The 23,742-nt window shown below is 41.5% G+C and overlaps 1 protein-coding gene across 1 annotated transcript in view; it reads right to left on the reverse strand.

The window, feature by feature from the left end:
- Positions 1-22,086, reverse strand: part of CCDC85A (coiled-coil domain containing 85A) — a 50,152-nt gene extending 28,066 nt beyond the window's left edge. Inside the window, exon 1 of the mRNA XM_018576626.1 lies at positions 21,847-22,086. Within this exon, the coding sequence (XP_018432128.1) occupies positions 21,847-22,053 (207 nt within the window). The 5' untranslated portion in view covers positions 22,054-22,086. The remainder of the gene's footprint in view (positions 1-21,846) is intronic.
- Positions 22,087-23,742: the final 1,656 nt, after the last annotated feature.

Consider the following 23,742-nt stretch of genomic DNA (forward strand, 5'->3'; position numbering starts at 1 on the left):
TGATGACATGCCATGGTGCATGTGCGTCATCAGAGGGCCAACTGCAAATACACGGAAGAGACAGCCGACCCCCTGAGGATGTCAGAGAAGAAGATGGTGGAGCAGAACTGGCTGTGCAGTGGTAGAGCAGCAGTTCCCTACAGAACACCACTGGAAAAATGTAAGAAGAGGGAAACACATAGGTAAGGGCTGAAGGTTCTCTTTAATGACTAAAGCTTCTTTGAAATATAATATGCTTGCTCTATATTGTAAGAAGGCAGTCATTTTCTTTTATGAAAACTAGTAAACATACTAAGAGGTTCACTTGAATAGAATTGCTTATGTTTTCTGAAAGAGCTCTATAGAACATTATTTTAATATACATTATAGTCTGTTGGTAATGCATGTTTTATGCGGTGTGCACACAATATGCTTTATAACAATAATTGACATGTTCTTGTAGATACCACATTGAGCTATGCCAGATAAATCAAAGTCAGCTGATTGCTGTGGATTAGGAATGCTGCTTTAGATAGCAAAGTATGTACACACGCTCATGCCTGGTATCCATCATACAACCAAACAAAAAGGAAGAAAATAATGAATCTCATTACTGACAGTACAGGAATCATTCCACTGATAAGTGCAGTAATATCAATTTCCAAGAAATCTTTTATTTCTGTATTGCACGCAATCACTGTGCTATTTTTACTTGACAAGATTTCTTGTTATATCTTATTCATTTTTATTATTTTCAGCCAGCAGCATACATTTCACTTTCAGTCAATTTCTGTAATGTAGAGTGTTATTATCTTCATCACATAATAGATCTCTATTTGAGAGTACCAGTTAAAGGGAAACTCCAGACTTGGATACCAAGTACAAATACAGATGGTCTCCTAGCTGTTGAGCAAGCACAGTGCAGGACCTGAGATTATTTATGACCTCTTGTCTTCAGCTCTGCAAGCTTCACAGCTCAGGAGTCCTAGGCTTTCTATGCCTTATTCTTAGTATATCATTATGCTCCTATATTTGCATAAGGGGAGGAGTCTGGCTTTTATCAATCCTGTTCTGTGTTCCCTCTTCTCATTTTTTGACAGTTGCATTTTTAAAAAAAAAACAAGTAGCAAATGCTTTAACCCTTTCATTGCCAGAGCTGTTTTTGCATATATTTTTTTAACACATTAAATTGTGCATGTTAGGTCTGAGGATTACATAAAAACCCCAAAATGATACATTTTTTCAAAGCAGAGACCCTGTAAAATAAAATGGCGGCAGTTGCAATTTGCAATGTTGCATGATATTAGCACAACTGTGTATCAAACCCAAATTTTCAGCAAAAAAAAGTGCACATAAACTTAACACATAAACTTAACACATTACCCATTTTTTTGGAACAATAGAAAAGATTAGGCTGTGTTGAGTTAAGCTTTAAAATTGCTTGTCTGTGAAATAGCTAGAGAGTCTGGGAAACAACTATGGTACCCAAAATTGGCCATAGATGACACTTTAACTGCTTGCCGTCCGCTTGTTGTAAAAAAAATGGACGAACGGCAAGCTCCCTTTTGCAGGGTGCCATAAATATACGGCTTTTTTTTCTGCTTGCGCGGGCAGAAAAAAAACTGTCAAATGTCTCTATAAAGAGGACCAATCAGTGTGCCTGTGCTATCACAGAGGGGGTGACATAACATTAAGTGTAAAAAAAAGTTTTTAGTCTATTTACCTGACGTGACCCCATTTTTTATATTTTACCAAAAATTGGGTAATAATAAATGTTTCATAATTTAATATGGGGGTAACAGTTTTTTTTTCAAAATTTTCGGTAATTTTTCTTTAATGTAGTAAAAAATAAAACCCCCAGTGGTGATTAAATACCACCAAAAGAAAGCGCTATCTGTCCCCCAAAAATGTTACAAAATGTATTTAAGTACAGCGTTGCATGACGGAATAAATGTCAGTCAAAGTACTGCAGTGCTGAATACTGAAAAATGGCCTGGCCAGGAAGGGGGTTTACCACCCCAGTCAGCAAGTGGTCTCTTGCTTATAGCTCATCAGTTTAGAGTTAACAGTGAAAGATGGCCCTCAATTTTCCAGGACTTGAGCAAGATTGAACAGATGTATTAGTAGTACTAGCACTTCCTATACAGAGATCATGCTCATAGCTAACTGCCATTAGTAATTCTGAAACCAGAGCTTGAGGCAGTCCAGATAAGAATTGGAAGGGTGATTTGAAATGTATTTCCACTTTTGAAGTCAAATTTGAGACAACCCCACCATGTGTTTAGTATGTTTTCCCATTTACACAACATACCTAAAAGTAATTAAAATATATATACTTCTTACCATATAAAGCAAAAACCCAGCTTCTATATATTTAACCCTTTGTTTATACAGATAGTGTTCAAATCTAGTTTACAACTAATAATGAGATCTGCCAGCACAGCACAGACAGGATTAATAATGGTAAACATTAAAGGGACATTAACCACTTCAAGACCAGGTGTTTAGACCCCCTTCCTGGCCAGGCCATTTTTCAATATTCAGCGCTGCGATACTTTGACTGACGTTTATTCCGTCATGCAACGCTGTACTGAAATGAATTTTATACCATTTTTTGGGGACAGATAGAGCTTTCTTTTGGTGGTATTTAATCACCACTACGGGTTTTATTTTTTATTATAATTAGGAAAAATTATTGAAAATTTTGAAAAAAAAACGTTTTTTTTAACATTATGTTAGGAAACATTTATTATTACCCAGTTTTTTGGTAAAATATAAAAGTTGGGGTCACGTCGGTTAAATAGACACCAAACATGTCAAGCTTTAAAATTGCGCGCACCTGCGACATCGCAGAAAACTACCATACCCAAAATTGGCCATAGGCGACGCTTTAAAAGCTTTTACCGCTCATCAGTTTAGTGTTATCAGTGATTGATGGCCCTAGACTTATTGCTCTCACTCCGACGTTCGCGGCGATATGTAACATGTGCGGTGTAATGGGCGCAATCGTCTTTTTTGCACGTATGCGCCCCCAACGCATGTTTGCATGCGTGTATGTATGGGTGGGGACTTTTACATTTTTTTTTTATTCTTTTTTATGTGTAACTTAAAAAATGTTTTGGGGGGGGCTTTAATTTTTTTTCCTTTTTTTTCCACTAAACTTTATTGCTATCACATACGGGGGCTTATAAAACCCCCCTATGTGATAGCAAAATATGTGACAGGTCCTCTTTATGGAGACATCAGGGGTCTCCAAGACCCCTAATGTCACCTAGGACCCCCCAAAAGAAGCTGATGAAGCACAGATCTGCTCCATCAGCTTCTTTGCAGCTTCTGAAGCTGGAGAGTGACACAAGAATGCGGAAGTGATGTATTATACAACACTTCCGCATTATTTCAGAGGAGAGGGGACCGGTGGGAGCTCGTGTAACGATCTCCCTCTGATCCCCTGTGACACAGGCACCATGCTGATCTAGAGCGCTCCGGCCGGCCCGGAGGTGGTTAAAGGCTAAATTCCCCCCCACAATGCTAATGTAAGGACTTACCTTAAATGATGCCTCTTAATCTAATCATCTTCTTCTTTTCTGTAGTTTTGAGGAGTCCCTCCAGCGCGGGTGTCGGTCCCCAATCCAGCGCTGACTCCTCTGTCTTAACTGGCACTTCTTGCCCCACGGAGTCTGTGCGGGTGCACGCTGCTGCATTTACTGGTTTCCCGCCATGATTCTGCCCGTGCATCCAAACAGCGGCTAAAACATGTACCTTTTTTCTGTGATTGGCGCACGGATGTAACCCCATTTAAATCAATAGGGCCGCACGACAATCGCTGTCTGCAATTGTGCAGGACCGCGCGATCCCGGTGCTCAGGTCTGCACCGGGCCTAAAACAGCACACTCAGATTATTTACTCAGATTGCTTGTACTTTTACCCAAAAATGCAACCCTGGTAGTTCTCATGAAAATGCCAAGTATCGGCATTGATATCTGAACTGGTATCTGAACATCCATAGTTCAAGACTAATATTATTATTATAAACACCAATAACAGAGCACAAAACATTGAGGTGGGCTAACTAACTTCCACCCAACATATTTTATAACGTGTGTTATAGAAACGTTAGACTGTAAGCCCCCTTCCAATGACCTGCTATGGTCATTGGAAGGGGGCTTCCAATGACCATGGAGTATGGAGTACTAACTCCATATAAGCCTGTAGAATTGTGCTATATAAATGAATACAAATAAATAAATCCATGGAATCCCTTTGACAAAGCATTATGTTATCAATGCACAGCAAGCTTTCCCTTAATGTTCTCTAGATTTTCCTCCACTTTATGGAGTTTCCCAGCACAAGAATGGTCAATCCATATGCTTTTCACACTTGATTTATTTAAGTGCTATTTAATGTGCCTCTCACAACTCCACAGAGAAATTTAAACAAGCATTCACCAAACAAAACAACTGAGCCATTTAATGTGTCTCCTTGTATTTACAGACTCTTATTTATGTGACATGAGAAGACGTATGCTGGGCTGATTGACAAGCAAAATAGGCACAGAAAAAAATAAATTAAAAAAAAATCCACCTATACTCCATTTAAAGATATAGCGGGAGCAAATTACAATATTTACTGCCTGGCAATTTAATGCAGACAACAACACAAAAGGCAGCCAGTGCGCGTCTATGCCAACAATTGCTAGTCCTATTTACTATGCTAAAATTGCATTTTCCTCTGGAAGCGGCATTGTATTGTAAATCTGCTCAATAATGTCCTTTGATTGCATGCACCATTCCACCTAAATTCGTAAAGCAAACTTATTTTGAGGAGATGACAATTTGCTCACTTTGAACTATGTGGATGCCAGCAGGCACTTTAAAAAAAAAAAATATCTGGATACATTAAGCGAGCATTTTCATATGAAATATTGTGCAGAGTATGAACTGCAATGTTATTCAAGCTATTTCTATAAATTATTCAGTTGCACTAATGTGTTCTGACCTTCTAAATTGTTAAATGAATTTCTCAGTACAGGTACATGCTAAACAGTAATCTTTCAGAACCTTCTGTTTTATTATGCAGCAATAATAGCCCCTTTCTTTTATGTTTTAATGTTATTTTTGTTTTATTGCACAATGCACCTGTGAGCTGTGACCGTCCTTTCCCAGGGAACTGCGTGTTCCAAGAATTATTTTCTATAATTTCTGTATTCACTCTACATTACTTTAAGCTATTACAGTGCTTGATACTACCAGTAATTCGAGGCAAACCCACCTGATTAGTGATAATCATGGAAATGTCAAGGTGACTGATTTAAAGGTTGGCATGATACATTTACTGATGGAAAGTGCTGTATTTCTAACACCAACGTACTGAATTTTCTTTCAAGTTACAGTATAAATTAATTTTTAAAGCCATAGAAAGCCTCAATAGGGATCAGTTTTTACTGAACATAGATTAATACATTTACTGGCATACATTAGGGACAGTGGTTCTCAATACTATAGTCTGAGCGCAGAAGGTGTGGGCCTGAGAATTTTTGGAATAACTTGGCCACTCCAAACACATGCTGCTAAGTTAATTAGCTGTCTCAATTGGCTCTAGTATGTGTGTGTGTGTTTGTATACATGTGAGATAGGGATCTTACATTGTAAGATCCATGAGGGCAGGGACTGATGTAAGTGTAAAGTATGTAAAGTGCTGCGTAAATTGACAGCGCTATAGAAATACCTGTAAAAAAATAAATGAAGCTAATAAATGGCTTGAAGTGACACTAAAAATGAATTCATGTACCCTAACTATTAACAAAAATTTAGCTTATTTGTGCATGTAGATCCTCAATTCATGCAGACACTCTCCTTCCTTCTGGAGGGTGGCTACTTTTGTTCCCCATGGTCCCTGAGTGTGTGTAAAGTATTCACGACTCCAAGCTCACTCCCGTGATGGACTACAATCTCAATACAAATTGTAAACTAAACGTGAATTTTTAGTTCATCACTGGAGTGAGCTTGGCCCTTATCACAGGGACCATGGAGAACAAAACTAGCCACCCCACTCTATCCAAAACTAGTAAAACAGTTTTGGCTTGGCATACACTTAAGGGGTAAGTTTCTATCCAAATTTGGTTCTTCTTGTGCATTGCGTTAACATTCAAGGGTTAATGTGCAGTATGTTATGCATTGATATGCATTGCGTTAAGGCAGCGCATTAAAATGAAAGGGCTGCCAACGCAGCGGAAAAAAACAGTGCACCACAACACAGCAGTGCATTACCATGACGTTACTGTTGCTTTTGAGCATTGGGGTGCCCTTCAGAATGAATGGCACTCCAAAGCACTAACTCATCTAATGTGTGTTGCTGCAACACAAATGTGTGATTTGGCCCTTTTAACAGACCAAAAGGGAGATAGGAGTAATCCACTGTTAGGGTTTACACACACCTGCCTGGGAGAGAATGTGCATAAGCCTGAGCTTTGCAGCTGTGATCGAGTGATCACAATTGCAATGCTTTCCAAGCTTGAATGCAAATATTAAAGAAATGCATATTTTTTTATATATTATTAATAATGCATTTCTTTAATTTTTGCAAAAGGTTAACTTATCCTTTAAGGTGTAAGGAGGAAGGTTTCTCACAAGCCCTCAATTTGTAGGTTGGATGTTCCTGTTTGCGTGTTGTTTATGGTTGCTACCGGTGTCTGGATTGGGGAATTTTGGAGTTTTCACGATAATTGGCCAGAGTGCTAGACAATCTCCAAGGACAAGCAAAGGACAGTGATACCTCGCACATTGTTTGGCTTCCTTGTACCTTATCAGTACTCCCCAATCCATGATTTACACATTACTGAGAGACAGGAGCTGCTAAGGCCAGACCTTCCTATTAGAGGGAACATCATATAATGGAATTTAATGCAGCAGAGTCTGCACACTGAGTAAATCAATGTCCTGAAGTCATAAGGGTCACTAAAGCATGTAAGGATGCTTCATAAATCACAATTCAACAAAAACTGGATTACCAGGGACCAGGAAGATACTCCTCTGAGAACGTAAATGAAATATATAAAGACACTCAATAGTCTGATGACCAATAGGTTACACGTTAAAGTAATACACACATGTGACAGGTAAATTTATATTGCTAAGCACATTTTACCTGCCCTATTAAGCCTATACATAGAGTTCATGTTGGAGTAGGTGTATTCAAAGATTATTGTACTTATACTATGCCAAGTACCAAATATGGCTTTTGCACCAGTCTGGAAGGGCTCACGTGCGATATCGTGCAGGATATGTTTTCAAGGGGTGGCCTGTTGTGGGCAATCTAGTTATTCTATTCTATTATAAATCATATCTGGGTAGACAATCTCCATTAAAAAATATAATGCAATCTACAAAGTTAGAGACAGAGCCCTCAAAAGTCAAACTGTCAAAAATGAAAAGTTTGCCAATATATGAAAACTGAGAAAAAAGGGAAGGCAATGCCGACAGCAACCAATCAGATCCTTTTTTTTAGTTTATTATGTGCTCTGGAAAATGAATGATGGAATTTGTCTGCCACAGAAAGTATTATTATCCTTTCCTTAAGAGGCTCGGTGTGAAAATCAGATGGACTGCAAATGTATTAAATCTAAAGCTTAATATTGCCTTCCCTGGTTTCTTCTTTACGCTTTTAAAATGCTAATTATTGTTTTAAGTAAAACCTTTCAGTTGTCATTGCATACATTTTTTTAGACACAGTAATGTCATCATTGGATTTTTGTGCTTCTCTAGGCAATGTGGAATTTTTTTAGACCCAGTAATGTCATCATTGGATCTTTGTGCTTCTCTAGGCAATGTGGCAGATCACAGCTGGTGGGAGGGGCTAGCCGAGTGCTGCACATAACCTCTTGAAAACATCACAACATTTTGCCTCAGTACTCCTCTCAAAAGTCCTCCGCCACAAGCAATTGGCTGGTTCTTGGGTGGAGATATGCAAATACCAAAATGCCTTGGTGAATGTCACTCTGCATGCAGAACAACATAGGCAACACTGACATGTGATACTGAGCCTCCAGGATTGGCAGAACTGAAATCCAATAAATGAAAGGAACGGTAAGGCTGGGGATGAAAGCACTAGATAATGCTAGATGTCCTTCAGCCCAGAAATAAGAAGGGCTCTCTCTGACTTGCTGCAGTTTCTAATGCACACTGTGAAAAGCTCATCAAGCAATTCTGGTGCAGAAGAGGAGCCTGTACAAATTTTGCAAGACTGTAGGTAAGGCTGGAGTTCAGCTTTAAAGGGAACCTGTGGCCAAGCAATTGACATTTAAGTATCTCCATACTGTTAACAAGAAGTAAATGAGCTTTCAAACAAGCCTTTACTGACCTCTGTAGCCGCAGACACTCTCACGCAATTCACGCTCAAGACTGACAGCAGAAGCACTGAAAAAGTACAAGTTTGCTCCCTCAGCAGCTAAGCTCACCCTGCTCCTCCATACCCACTTCCCCTACTCTTAGTGTGCCCACACACCTTGCGATAATCGTATGATAATCGCGGGAAATCCCGCGATCGTACGATTATCGCAAGGTGTGTGGGAGGCGTGCGACCTCTGCTACTGTAAGGTCGCACGACTTTTATCTTAGGAACATGTTTGAAAACCCGCCGAGAATCGCACGATTGCCGGCGGGTGTGTGGCCAGCATTACATTAGAGATTAGAAGGATGGAGGGCTGCTCAGTAATTTCTGAGAGAAGGATTTTAGTGTCTCTGCTCTGGTCTTTGAGGAATTTGTGTCATTGTCAGTACTAAAAGTGAGGGAAATTCCAAAATTTAGGCTTGTCACCCCAACAGATATACACTGAGTGGCCAGATTATTATGATCACCTGACGTTTGCAGGCAAATTAGCTATAGTTAGCTATAATTTCGTGCTGAAGTTGCTAGAGGGCCAGACCATTATAAATAGGGAAGCAGGTTGTTTACCACGACAGTAGAAGTGATTTTTTTCTGAAGATATGGGTAAACAACGCGATTTAACAGCCTTTGAACGTGGGATGATTGTTGGCGCTCGGAGCCATGGAGCGAGTATCAGCAAAACAGCAGAATTCGTTAAATGTTCAAGAGCAGCTGTTGTTAAAGTGTTTAAAGACTGGACTGTCAGCCGAAAATCTGGGTCTGAACGTGCCAATTGTGGCCGTCAGCGACTAGTGAATGTTAGGGCAGAATGGAGAGTGGCAAGACTGGTACAAGACAACAGAAGGGCAACAGTGCAGTGTCAGATTCCTCGCATCACCTTTCAACATGTCGTGGAGTCATGAGGCGGCCCAACAAAGTCATCTCGTGGAGTCATCTTGTGGCCCAACGAAGTACTGATGGGGTGGTCATAATAATCTGGCCACTCAGTGTAGAAGGGAAACCATCCAATGGGGACACTTGTTCTGGTAACAACTAAAAGGAAATTTCCCTCACTCTAGTGAGATTACCTTCCTTTTTTTATGTTGTGTATATGGTCTTTAGATATACTTTAAGATCAGCATATAACTTAACCCCTTCGTGACTGACGACGTACAGTGTACGTCGCCAGCATCTGGGCTGTTTAAACAGACTCCCGGCGACTTTTGCCGCCGGGACTCTGTTTAAACTTGTAGAGCCGACTGTCGGCTTTACAACAGAAGCGATCCTGGCGACTTACCTGTCGCCAGATCGCTTCTGCGTCCCGAAGAAGGGGCCGCCCCCCCCGCCGGACACCCCCGCCGTGCTTCCCGGGCTCCGTTGCCCCTCCTACGGGCCCGGGACCGGCGATCTTGGTGTCCGCGGGGAGCTGGGGAGGAGGTCGACGAACTTCCGTTCATCGATCCCCTCCCCGTTCTATGGGACCGGGAGCGATGCAGATTGCATCACTTCCGGTCCCTGGGCTGTCAGTTCTGGGCTCCTGGAGCCCAGCTATAAGCTATTGAAGTGTGATCTGCACTTCAATAGCTTATTTCCAGTGTAAAGGTGACACTGGGGGTCTTTTGGACCCCCAGCATCACCTTAAAGAGTACCTGTCACGACCATCTGCTATCACATGGGGGGGCTTGTAAGCCCCTCTATGTGATAGCAGTCAAAGTAAAGTTAAAAAAAAAAAAAAAAAAGCTTTTTCAATTAAAATTAAATAAAATCAATCTAATAATAAAAAAAAATGTTTAAAGTCCCCCGCCCCCGCAAGCACGCGCGTCGCCACGTAAACACGCGTCGGGTGCGCCTACGGGTGTGCCTATGAAAACGACGAACGCGCTACACATGTTGGGTATCGCCGCGCACGCCGGAGTGAGAGCAATAATTCTAGGGCCAGTATTTTGGGGTATCTCTAAATTGATGACCTGTGGGGGCTTTTAAAGCGTCTTCTATTGACTTTTTGGGGTACTGAAGTTTTTCGCCGTTTCACGGACGCACGCAATTTGTAACCTATGCATGTTGGGTATCATTTTACTCGTTGTAACCTCATCTTTTATATGTCATTTTGTTGTGTTTTGGGGCATTAAATTAAATTTTTCACTAAATGTTGGGGTTTAATAAGAAGTTGCGCTAATATTGCGCAACATAAAAATTTGCAACTACCACCATTTTATTCTATAGGGTCTTGGCATTCAGAAAATATATAATGTTGGGGGGTTTTAAGTCATTTTCAGGCCTAAAATGTGGAATATAAAATGGGTGCAAAAAATGAAAAAAGGGCCTCAGTCATGAAGGGGTTAAGCTACCAATGTGCAGGGATCATTAATCACTTTGATGGTTTTTACTGAACATGACCTTTGCTTATGCAATTCTTTCTTGTGAGCCCAGTTTACATTTATCAGTTATAGGTTTTCTTTTGTACCTCATTCTTCTCTAAGTGGCTTTGTGCTTGTAACATGCAAGTAGATTGCTGCTGGCTGGCAGTATAATATCAACGGTAGCAATAGCAGTGCCATGGGTATACCACTGCACCCAAAGGGGTGGGGTATGCATGCTACTAAAGTGCAGATTGTAGAAATCCCCAGTCTAGGTAGTCAATAACCTTTTCAGCATCTACAAAAAGTAGCATGATCCACATAATTAATAGTGATGGTCTTTATAGTACTATCCCTTGCCTTCCTCCGCATAATGAATCCTACCTGCTCTGTGTGAATTAATAGCAGTATGTAGGGCATCAACCAGCCCACAAATAATTGGGCATAAATTAAATCTGCATCTATTAGGGAAATTGGACGATAGCTAGCCTTGGAGCCTTAACCATTTGGGATCAGTGTAACGTGGGCAATCTGTGCCTGTCTGGAGAAAAGCATTGGGAGAGAAATAGCATTAAACATAAGGGAAAGGAGGAGTTGAAAGCATTTATAGAAAGTGTGGGTAAACCCATCAGAACCGGGACTTTTACCTGAAGGCCAGGAAAAGATAGTCTGTCGAATTTCAACAGAAGAGGGATGATAGGTCATTGGTAGAAAATCTCAGGGAAGGGAGCTTAGTGGATTTAATATAGTCCTGAAGTTTAGTTTGATAATCAGATGATGGGTAAGTATCATGATATGTGAGAATGTTGTATAAGTCTGTCTAGTAAGCCTGACTAAAGACTAAAGCTATGTTGCTTGTTCTATGGGCCACAGCACCCCTGGAAGTTTTGATTTTGGGGATATAGGTATATTTGTCATGTAGAATTTGTAGTTCTGTTTTCTTAAGAAGCACTGCTTGGAAGGTAGCAGGGTCCTGGTTTAGCTTGTGTTCCTGCTCTAATCTACAGAGTTCAAGAAATAGAGTAACAATCTGCATGGATCTCGATTTCCTGATTCAGGAACCATAGGCTATTAGTAGTCCCCTAAGGACACATTTAGGTGTTTCCTACCTAAAAACAAAGTGAGTGATGTCCATGTCATGGTCAGAAAAAAAATCAGTAACACTTTGGGGAACAGATACCTGTAACACAACATCCGTCAAGCAGGACTTAATTAGTCTCCAAGTAGCCAAGGGTTTAGTGGTGTCAGGGACTGTTGAGAAAAGAACGATGGGAAACTGATCAGACCACAAGTGGGGTCCAATAAGTGCCTTAGGATACCAGTCTAAAATGTGGTGCAAAGTCAGAAAGTGATCTAACCTGCTATGAGTGATGAACTGGAGAGTAAAGTGTGTAATCTTTATCACGAAAAGAACATGACAAATAACGGCTAGTTGTGGGTTGGAGAGTTTAGATCTAAGTTTATTCAGCTTGGAAGGAGGGACATAAGTCCACCCTGTGGACATATCAATTTAAGGATTAAGGGCTAAATTCAGGTCTCCCCCCGAGTTTGCTACTCCCTCCACAAAGCTCTAGAGGTGGAGTTTTTCAAAGAATCAGAAGTGGCCTTGATATCATGAATGCTGATGCTAGACTTATCCACTTAACCAACTGCTTAGTGTCTTGAACCCCCCTCTGCCAATCCCTCCACTGGCTTCCAATCGCCCAAAGCATAAAATTCAAAATATTAACAACCACGTACAAAGCCATCCACAACTCTGCCCCAGGTTACATCTCCAACCTTGTCTCAAAGTATCACCCTAACTGTCCCCTACGCTCCTCCCAAGAACTCCTGCTTTCCAGCTCCCTCGTCAACATCTCCCATACTCGCCTCCAGGACTTCTCTAGATTCTCTTTGATATTTGACTAATTCCACCCATGAGCCAGCCCACTGCTTACATTAGGGCTGAGGTTTTTTGAAATGAGTATGGAGGAAGGGTGTTGTGATGTTTTCAACAAGTTATGTACAGCAACCTGGTGGCAACCTGGTTACCACCAGCCATGATCTGCCTGCAATTTATAGAGAAGTATATATAGAAAAAAATCTGCGCTCCTGGAATCAGCGAAAAGCTATTAACCCCAAAGCTGCTATGAGAAAGGGAAGCATAGAGATCTAATTGATCACACTTCAATATATTTACATATTTGTTCATTTATATTATTTGTTATATTGGAACTTTCACCTTTAACACTGGGTATTTATTTTAATTTGCTCACCCTTAGCGCTGTGTTATCATTTCCAAATTTATAGAGAAGCATAAGGACCAGTGATGACTTAATTGGGTCTAAAAAAGGTATGTAATGAAAGTGGAAAGGTTTTGTTTAGGAATTTGATTAGCATGTTGATGGCGCGCACGAGCGGGAACCCGCCAGGATTTTAAACGGCCAGTGATGGCCGTTTACATACAAGCGGTCCGGCGTCTGTAAAGACACCCGATCGCTTGTATGATTCAAGTGAGGGTGCGCCCCCCCCCCTTACCTCTGTCTGCCGTCGCCGTCCCCGCGATCCCAGGCGTCCATCCGTCCCGGGTGATGTGGCTTTGTTCACTGAGAACGGAGGAGATCAGTCCGCGATCTCCCTTCAATAAAATAAATACAAATTTACACACACAAAACAAAAAAAAACCCACAACATTTTTAAAAAGTCCCCCACCCCCACATAGATGCGCAAAAATGCATTACATGCGCCTACACGCAAAAACGGCGACTGCTCCAATTATGCTGCATGTGTTACATATTGCCGCGAACGTCGCAATGAGAGCAATAATTTTAGGGCCATTAATCACTGATAACACTAAACTGATGAGCGGTAAAATCTTTTAAAGCGTCGCCTTAGCAAATTTTGGCTGTGATGTTTTTTTGCGATTTTGCGGGCGCGCGCAATTTTAAGGCTTGACATGTTTGGTGTCTATTTACCCGACGTGACCCCGCCTTTTATATTTTACCAAAAAATTGGGTAAAAATAATTGTTTTCTAAAATAATAAAGGGAAAACCATTTTTTTAAAAAATATTCGGTACTTTTTTTGTTATATAAAAAACAATAAAACCCCCAGTGGTGATTAAATGCCACTAAAAGAAAGCTCTATCTGTCCCCAAAAAATGGTATAAAATTAATTTCGGTACAGTGTTGCATGACCGAATAAACGTCAATCAAAGTACCGCAGCGCTGAATACTGAAAAATGGCGTGGACAGGAAGGGGTGTAAACACCCCGGTCACCAAGTGGTTAAAATTAGAGTGTCAGAATAGAAATACAGTAGCTGCCATAGTTGCCTTGTTTTTAAGTCATGAAGTCCAGGGCTGTCACCCGTATTTATCTTTCATTGCTTAGTAGGTAACTGACCCAAAGCAAGCATAACAAATCAGTTATTGGAAACCTTTACTGACTACATGCCACATCACTCACTGCTTCACTAAACAATGGAGTATGGGTGAGGATGACGGTCCTATAGACTGCATAGCAAGTCTGCAATGGCAAAATTTGTATTTCTGTACTGTTAAGCCCCCTTAAAAACCAAAACTTTCTAAGAAAATAACATCTATAGGAGCTATATGTGCTACTCTTCAACTGACTATTTTCAGGGTTAATGTGCAACTGAAGCAATGAAGCTGCACAAATGCAGCTAATGGTGACAATTTTGTAAGGATTTTTATGGTATTTTGTTGATACACGGCAAAGTAACAGGTGTTCTTAAAGCTCACCCATCTGCTTCTGATAATTACCCTTCCCCTTGCTTTGTTCACCTATCCCAGATGTGAGGAAAAGCCCCGTGTAAGCTCGGTGTTGATCAATGTTGCAGCTTCCACAGGGCTAAGGATCATCCTTTTGGCTCTCAGTGTAGCATCGCTGAAGGAAAGGGAGAAAGTCAAATGCTAAAAGGGGCCTAAGTATTTCATGGACTTAATGGGATTGGAAAGGAGAGTGGCTGGGGGCAAGGATTAGAGTTATAAAAGTAATATAACAGATTAAGGTAGGTTTACCCAACACAGATTTCTGGCCTTCAGTATCAAAATGTTATTCACAAGCCAAGCCAGAAAATACTATCTTAAACAACAGGAAAAAATCATAGATCAGGTCTGACCTTTAACTACTTCAGTCCCCAGTGGCTTCTTAAAATGGCACTGGAATAGCAGCTATTCATCCCAGCACCCTTATAAAATGGTGGCCAGTTCCAGTGAGTTTGGTGGGCCCCTGTCTACACTAGCGCAGGAACTGCCAACTGTCTGTTACAGCTGTGCTTCAATGCTAAGAGTTGAAACCATTTTCAGTACTTCCAATGCTGCTATAGCTCACTCCATAGGAGAGCACTGTGGAAGCAAAAGTAAAGAGAATGCTTCTGCATTCTGTTTACATCGGGTATATAATGACATCACAGCACTCCCTTCAAGTATGAAGGTGGGGATAGATCACTGCTTTAGTGATCTATTGCTGGCTACGTATTAGAAGTGATCTGCTGCTGTTTGGCTGCATGGTGGAGTCTGGATCAGATCTGCAATGACCAGATCCAGACCCATACTGATCCAGACCCATACTGATCCATACTGTATATTAGGGATGTCCCGATGCCACTTTTTCAGACCCACGTACAAGTACAAGTACTTCCCCTCATTTACTTGCTGACACCAATTATCGATACTTTTTCTTAAAGGGACAGGTGACTTTAAATGATCTACAGTACAACTACATGTTATGTACTATGGATCATGATTTAACCTATTCATGTTAGCAGGGGAGAATTGTATATCTATTGTTGCAGTGCATTCTATATGTAGTATATAGTACATGTACATATAGAGTGTACTGCAACAATAGATTTACGATCATCCTCTGCTAACATGAATGGATTAAATGATCCCTAGTACAGGGCTACATACAGATCATTTAATCCATTCATGCCAGCACAGTATAATTGTAAATGTATTGTCTGCACTGCATTAGCAGTGTGTACTCTATATGTACTCTATATGTAGCACATATAGAGTATATACTGCTAATACAGTGCAGACAATACATTTACAATTATACTCTGCTAGTACTGTACATGTACTACATATAGAGTACACTACAGCAATAGAGTGTTTCAATTATCCCTATTCCCCTGCTAACATGATTAGGTTAAATCATGATCCATAGTACAACTACATGTTATGTATGTAGTATACTATAGATCATGATTTAACCTAATACTCTATAGGAAGAAGTAAATGTACACTTGCAATCAGATTATCAATACAATACTGGCAAAGTGGCAAAAACTACACCACTTGCCATCTCAGCAGCACAGGCCCTTACTTACTGGTGCCTGTTCAATGGAGCCTCATGGGGTGCCGAATTATTTTTTCTCCTCATGTGAGGACGACGTCGGCGGGACTGAGAGGCTGAGCGGAGGAGCGTAGCGTCACTGCTGTGGGCGGAGCCACAGGCTGAGTCCTCTGGGCAGTCGCCAGCCAACTACATTAGACCCCGACGCTCCTCCAGCCTGCCCAGAGGACCCCAACCCCAGCCACCACGGAAGGTTAAAAAAAAAAAAAACAGAGACTGTTCACTTCTCCTGCCTTCTCCAAACTCTTCACCCTTTTGTGAATAGACCTGATATAGTGATATCATGACCTAAACTATCCAATTGATTTGTCTCCAATCATACAGGGCCTTGCACTGCATAGTTGCTTGGTGGATCTAAAGGAGATTATACAATCAGACTGGTACATGTGTTGTGAGATTTACAGTTTGTTTTCTTTTAACCCTTTCGCTGCCATTTTTTTTTTTTTTGCTCGCATGTTAAAATGCACATTTTAGGCCTGAAAATTACTTAAAACCCCCGAGTTATATATTTCCTGAAAGCGCAGACTCTTTAAAATACATGGGGCAGTTGCAATTTTTACATCTCATGACATTATCGGAACTCGTTATAAAACCCAACAAAAATGTAGAATCTTGCAGTTGCTTTTCATTAGAAAGTAGCCACATAAATGCAAGTCCCCTGACAGCATGCTGTACAGAAAAGCAGCTGCATTGCCTTAGTGCTTTGGGGTGCACCCAGTGATGCACCCAGTGTTGCCTCTGGCTACATTCACCAGAGAGGAGATCAGCGAATGGATATTCATTGGTCTTTCTCCCCGCCAACACCCAAGAAGATAGTCCTGGGTCTGCAGGAAGGGCAGTGGAGCCAAGGAAGGGAGACGGGGGGCTGTCTCATGGAAGCGATCTAGTTCTGTAGACCTGCAGCTGCAGGGAGTCTGTTTACAGGGGCATCCAGTCAGTGCTGTGAGAGATACAGCACTGGCAGAGGAAGGGTTAAAAGCAGCCACCGCCTGTCCCTGTCAGCAGCTGTAGAGAAGCACCCTTGATCTCTGTCTGGAAGCAGTGATCACTCTGCAGAGGTTCAACACACCCTGTGCACTGTCAGAACTAGTGCTCTTCATTCATCAGGGAGCATGAGCTATATTGCAGAACTATAGGTCTGAATCAGCAGAGAGCCCACTGCTTCCACCCACTGAGCAACTGCCCTTCTCTATAGACTGCTGGCAGGGGACAGGCTTTTCTACTCAGCCTGTGGCTGCTTTCTAAAGAAAAAAAAATGTGAGGGCCAGTTCACAATATGGCACTGCAGTAATGCATGTTATGTGCATCCGTGCACTACGGTGCCTCTAATTTTAAATGGCACCCCAAAGCACTAAGGCAATGCAGCTGTTTTTCTGTACAGCATGCTGCCAGGGGACGTGCATTTATGTGGCTGCTTTCTAATGAAAAGCAACTGCAAGATTTTAGATTTTTTTTTTTTTTTTTAAGCATGTAATTTTTTATTTATTCAAGGAGTACAAACATATTCTCGAGATAAAACTCGAAAGCAGATATACAAAACTGGACTAGTTTCAATCACTAAACAAATAATGTATATAATGTTAGACAGACAATACTCCGGATGGAGGCATTGTTTGTGAACAGAGTACAACATGAAAAATGTAATTAAACACCTTTTGTTTTGATGTTCCTGACAAGCATTTAGTTGATTTAAACTGAAAGTTCAGTTCAGCTTGAAAGTAATTAAAAACTCTCTATAGCACGTTCATGTTCATGGTCCAGCAGGACCTTCAGTTGATATGGGCAGCACACCCTAACTTCAGCTTCAACTCCCAGTAATTATGTATGACTTGGCTTAAATTCAGAGGTCATACTGCAAGGGCTATATATTCTTAATGTAAAACCACATGAAGCTATCCATCATAGCATAAGTGGTGAACGCTAAGTGAACCGTGACCTACAAAGTATTGTAAAAAGATAATAAATCTGCCCTTCCTCCATGCTTATCCCCATGATGTTATGCTGTTCTCTTACAGAAGCGTAGGTGTTAAATGGCATCCTTGGGCAGAAGGGACCAATCATTGTATGGTGAACGTATATATTCACATCCCCCAGCTTTTCTCTTCACATTTACAGTAATTATTGTTATTTTCAGAATCTTGGGACTCTGAAGTGCAAGACAAAAGGGCTGAATGTAAAATGTGTGCATGTACAGTATATATATATAATGTTATATATATATAGTAAAATATTCTAAGATATATGTATCCCTAAAAGATAAACTACATTAACATTTATGCAGTTTTTATAAAGAATAGAGAATTGGAACAAAAGTGCATTTCTTGCCCATGATAAACAATGAGGTTTCATCCAACCTGGTTAAGAAGCACACAAATTGATTAAAGAAGGACTCCAGAAAATCTAAACTTACCCTTGCAGTTGGGCTAGCCCAGCACCGCAAAAGTTAATTGCTTGTTTTGTCTTGGGGTCTCAAATAAAGCAGATTGACTTACCTGATCTCCAGCCTCTCTGGACTGCCAGACTGGTCCCTGCAGTTTCTTCTCCCTTGGCCTCCAGCAGTCTAAAGACTGATGATGTCATTGCGTCTTATGCAGGTCTTGCATTAGACGTGCATTAGACTTGCATTAGACGTAGTGACGTCAAAGGACATTCCATAGCCAAAGTGGAGAAATAGAGGGGTGAGTGCCGACCACCACGGGACTGAGGATCAGGTGAGCAAAACTGCTTCTTTTGAGCCCCCTAGACAAAATGGTCATTTAAACCTTGCAGTGTCAGCGTTCTTCTTTAATAGTGTGCACACAGACTTTCAGAAGCCTACCCACAGGTCACCTTCATAGAAGAATTCCACAGTACCGTGCATATAGTCCAAAACTGTTGTAATAGTATAACACTTGAAATAATACATTTCACACTGGTGCTGAGAAGACCATGGAATAAACACATATGCACACTGCAGTGAAGCAGTATTCCTAAAAATGATCATATATGCATAACCCTCATGGCTACAAAAGAATCTGCAGTGTTGAAGACAATGGTGTGGATGCAAAGAAAAAAAAAACCAGAAAAGTGGATCCACAGTATTTGTCAATGTTAAATAGACCCAAATGGTGGAAAGAACAGGTGTAACCCGGCTCGTCTGAACCTAGTCTGCCTTTCAACTTAAGGTGGCCATACACTCTACAATCATCGCAAGACTTTAGTCTTGCGATGGTTGTACAGGGATTAAAAAAACGTACGATCTGCCTATCTTGGACAGGCAGATCGCACTCTCGATCATCGCAAGCCCGCTTCCGATGACCGCAATGCTGAACGGGCAGTGTGCGCGTGCGCACACCGGCCCGTTCGGCATTTGTCTTCCGAGCACCGTTCTAACCAGCCGAGAATCGTACGATTCCCGGCTGGTTTTCGAACATACTGGTTCGACAGAAGACGTGCGACCGTACAGTAGAAACGGTCGCATGTCTCCGTTCACACTGCTCGATTATCGTACGAAAAACCGATCGCATACGATTATCGTACGATAATCGTGCAGTGTATGGGCACCTTTACAGGGACTAAGTGAGAATATTCTCATCCTCCCCAAAGGTATTGTTTCCTCTTTTATTCTCTTAGAGGATAAAACAAGGTGAAATATGCTTGCTCTAGGTTATTGCACCTTGCACATCATCATTGCTCTTTGCTGTGACTTCTATATACTTGTATATAAGGAAACGATCTGTCATCTAGTCTTATGGCAGAAGGCAGGTATGTGGCACTGAAACAGTTACACTGTAACTCATTACATCATTGCTGTAGCATCTAGGAAGCTACCACTCCAAGCCAGGCTGACATTCCCCCTTTTGAAAGTAATCTGATTGGACCAACCTGCAGCAAACCCCATCAAAGGTTAGCAATGACAGCTTGATGCTGAAGAACACTACCTATGTTCCTTTAATAGGAAAAATCCCAGTCTCCTGCACCTTACAAGGTGTTCCTTCTATGATGTTCTATGTATTCACATGAAGATCTGACAGCTCTGACACTTCCAGGGATGACTCTTTGATTTTATGGCTTTGATTTGGTGAAATACGTCATCCTCCATCGGAAGAAAGCCCCATGAAGCATCCCCCAGCCGCTGACACATTACGTAATGATTAGTCGGGGATGGAGACGGTGTCACCTAGATGCTGAGATTTCAGGCTGCATGTGAAATCCTTTAACTCTTCGTGCCGTGGGAGAAATGGAAGGCTTTCTGTTGCATTAGCTTTATAAAGACATGGAATAAAGGCTAACGGGCGACTTTAGATGGCACGGCTGCACAATTAAATTGCTATTGAGATCAATTGCCTGCTTTAGAACATATTGAGGTCTATTTATCAATGTTTTCACATATTTTCTGATGGAGCTTTATGTTAAAAATGTGTGAATCTTGAGTGAAAACATCAATAAATAGACCCAGCTGTTTGCTAAATTAAGAGTTTATTTGGCGATTTTCTGACGCATGATCAAAGTGATGGTTTGGGATAGTAGCTCGGTGCTACAAATGGATCATATTACAGATAGCAAAAGCATTTTTTTTTCACTTACAATACAATTTGATTAATTGTGAAAAGTTGCTTCCAAATTTCATCTTGGGAAATTTGGGGGTCTACTTCTCAATGTTTTCACCCACAACTCGTGCAATTTTCGCACAAGGTTCCTGCAACTTGCTTCCAAGATTCAAACATTTTGTAATAAAATCTTCTTTAAAAATGTGTGAATCTTGTTAGAGAGTTGTGTGAACCTTGGATTAAAACAGATAAACGGGCTTAATTTGGGGGCTGAGCAAAAAGCGTGAAACATCACACGTGATCACGCACCGCCATCGTTCCAAATGTAATTGTGTGAAAAAATACTGGGATCTACTTCTCAACTTTTTCACCCAAGACTTAATGAAATGTCATCAGAGAATCATGCAACTTTCATCCAATATTCACACATTTTTAAAACGAATCTTATGTGTACAATGTGTGATTTGGTGGAAGGTTGCGTGAATCATAAGTGAAAACACTGATACACAGACCCCTTTAAATACAGGACAATTATACTCCCCTCTACTGAATCAACTGATCAGCAGAGCAAAAATTGTGAAAAGTTACCCAAGCTTCAAGCAACTTTCACACAACATTCATACAACATTTATCCACGATTCACATGAATCTTATGTAAAAGAAATGTGTGAACTGGTGGAAAGTTGTGTGACTCTTAGGAGAAAGCATTGATAAATAGACCCTTTTAGATAGGGAAAATAATACTACACTTTACTGAAGCAAATTATTCGACTGGGCAAAAATGTTAAAAAGTCATCTAAGACTCAAGCAACTTTCATCCAATATTCACACATTTTCTAACTGAATCTTATGTATAAAATGTGTGAATTGGTGGAAAGTTGTGGGAATCTTGGGAGAAAACATTGATAAATAGACCCTTTTAGATAGGGAAAACTATACTATATGCAATTGATCGGCTGGGCAAAAATTGTGCAAAGTCACACATGACACCGCTCAGCCGTCATCTAAAAAAATCACTTAGTCATGCGATGAAAAATCGCCGGTGTAGCTCCACCCTCACAGTCACTTTAGATTGTCGTTAGGCAAGAAGAGGGGAGGGGGGGTTACAGGTGATTTAAATGGCATGGAATAAGTTGATGGGTACCTACCAGGATGACTTGTTATCGATGTGTCTGATTGATTTGTAAACACTGATGTCCTGTATGAGATGCTAGGAGGCAATCATGAATTCATACATGACATACGGCTCTGTGTCGTACCTTTAGCCCTCTGATCTCCCCCAGATGTAGCTGCAGCCTCCTATTCACCTCCCGGATCAGATTGCTATGATCCAACATCGCACTCATCTTGTCAGCCTCTGCCCTGCGGAGCCGGACGATCAGCTCCTCCTTAGTCCACTTCATGAGCTCCTCATCGGAAACCTTGGCCAGGTCCTCCACCGAACTTTCCCCAACAACCTTGGACATGTCGCCGCTTCTTCTTCTCCTCCTCCTTCACGGAACGACACTCGCAATGGGCTTCCCTCTCACGATCTGATCAGATAAAGACAGTGCTGGGCTCAATCAAGACAAGTGACATCTACAGCTGGCACACAAATCAAAGATCCTTTCTGCAGCCTCGAGGCAAGCCATTGGCAAATGTGGTGCCAATGAGTTCTTCACTTCCAATACAAAGGTAAATGTCACATAGCATTGTCATCGGAAGGGCAGCTTGGAAGAGGCAATTATTCTACTTCTCAGTGTGCTCTCCTGTCCTGCTGGATGGAGCTCTATTGCAGTAGGGTGAAGGAGCCCATGCAGATGATGCTGCCGGCATGCCTGTGTGGTCTCTGTGCTCTGGGCTGCAGTGGGAATACCTGGCACTTGGAGAAGAGTTCCATTGCCTGCAGCAGACACAAGACACTCCGGCTGCTGCTGCTAACACAGCACAAGTGACCTGTCCCTTTCCCTTTCTTCTCCTTCACTGGCAGCCGGAGCCCGCATGTCAGGGGACTAGCGCCACCTACTGGACAAACACTCCATCTCACCAAGAGGAGGAAGGATGCTGACAGAATGCAAGATCGGGGTAACACCTATTTCATATGTGTTACATGTTCTCATTCACATTGCATAACTTAAATAAAAGATTTCAAAATTGCTGCTTACATTTTTAAGTGCTTTATTCTTGTTTAAACACCCCACCTAGGTGACCTAGCATCCCTCCTTCTATGTAATGTTAAAACCCACCTCAGGGCAAAGAAAAAAACTACCCCCTCACTGCAAGGGTTCAGTGCTTGCTTAATTCTAGGGGATTAAAATAAAGCTGTTTCTATTTAACTGATTCTGGCTCCCAGCACTCACGTCTCCCCTTCTGCTAAAAATTTTCTCAGCGTACTCACATTAAATGCAAGATGACGGTACTCCTTAGAACGCAGAAGCGAAGGGAGGATGAGGCGGCAGGGACCAGTCTAAAAGCCTGGATAGAGATGGCAGAACCAAGTAAAATAGCTTTAACCACTTAAAGACCAGAGGGGTTATTCACTATGGAGCCGAAGGGTACAGCTGTAGCGTCAGCTGATCTTTTCGGTTCTCTTCGACTGCCTCTCCCCTTTGGTTCACAATAGCCCGTACAGCAGCCAAAGGTAGTGAATCGGCTAAGCTGAGCCTGAGGCATATGCTTCAGCTCGACTGAGCCGAAGTGACAACTGAAGCGCGGAGAAAGGTCGACCAAAGCCGACCGGTCTCTGTGCAAATGACAGCTGGGCGGAGCCAGTCGTGATCTCACAACTCGCTCTGCCCAGTTTTAATGACAGATTAGCATCCCAAAATAACCTGGGCATGTTGATCTGTCATTAAACAATAACAACTGGGCGGAGCCGGCCATAATGTCACGGGTGGCTCCGCCCAGTTGTTATTCATTGGCCGGGACCCGCTAGAACACTCTGGCAGGTGCCGGCCAATAGGAAACAGTTAGGCGGAGCTAGCTGTCACTGCTAGCTCCGCCCAGTTGGGTTTTTATTTAATTTTTGTTTTTCTTTAAAATATATATATATATATTTTAAATTTGCCTATTCATTTACATTTTCTAATAAAGTTTTCAACTCTTTTTTTTTTCTTTTGCATTCATTTCACTCCTTTTCTATTCTGCTTGGTAACTCGGAGGTACCAAGCAGAATA

The sequence above is a fragment of the Nanorana parkeri genome, unplaced genomic scaffold (assembly GCF_000935625.1).
Source record: "Nanorana parkeri isolate BGI_ZX_2015 unplaced genomic scaffold, ASM93562v1 scaffold72, whole genome shotgun sequence".
NCBI classification, from domain to species: domain Eukaryota; kingdom Metazoa; phylum Chordata; class Amphibia; order Anura; family Dicroglossidae; genus Nanorana; species Nanorana parkeri.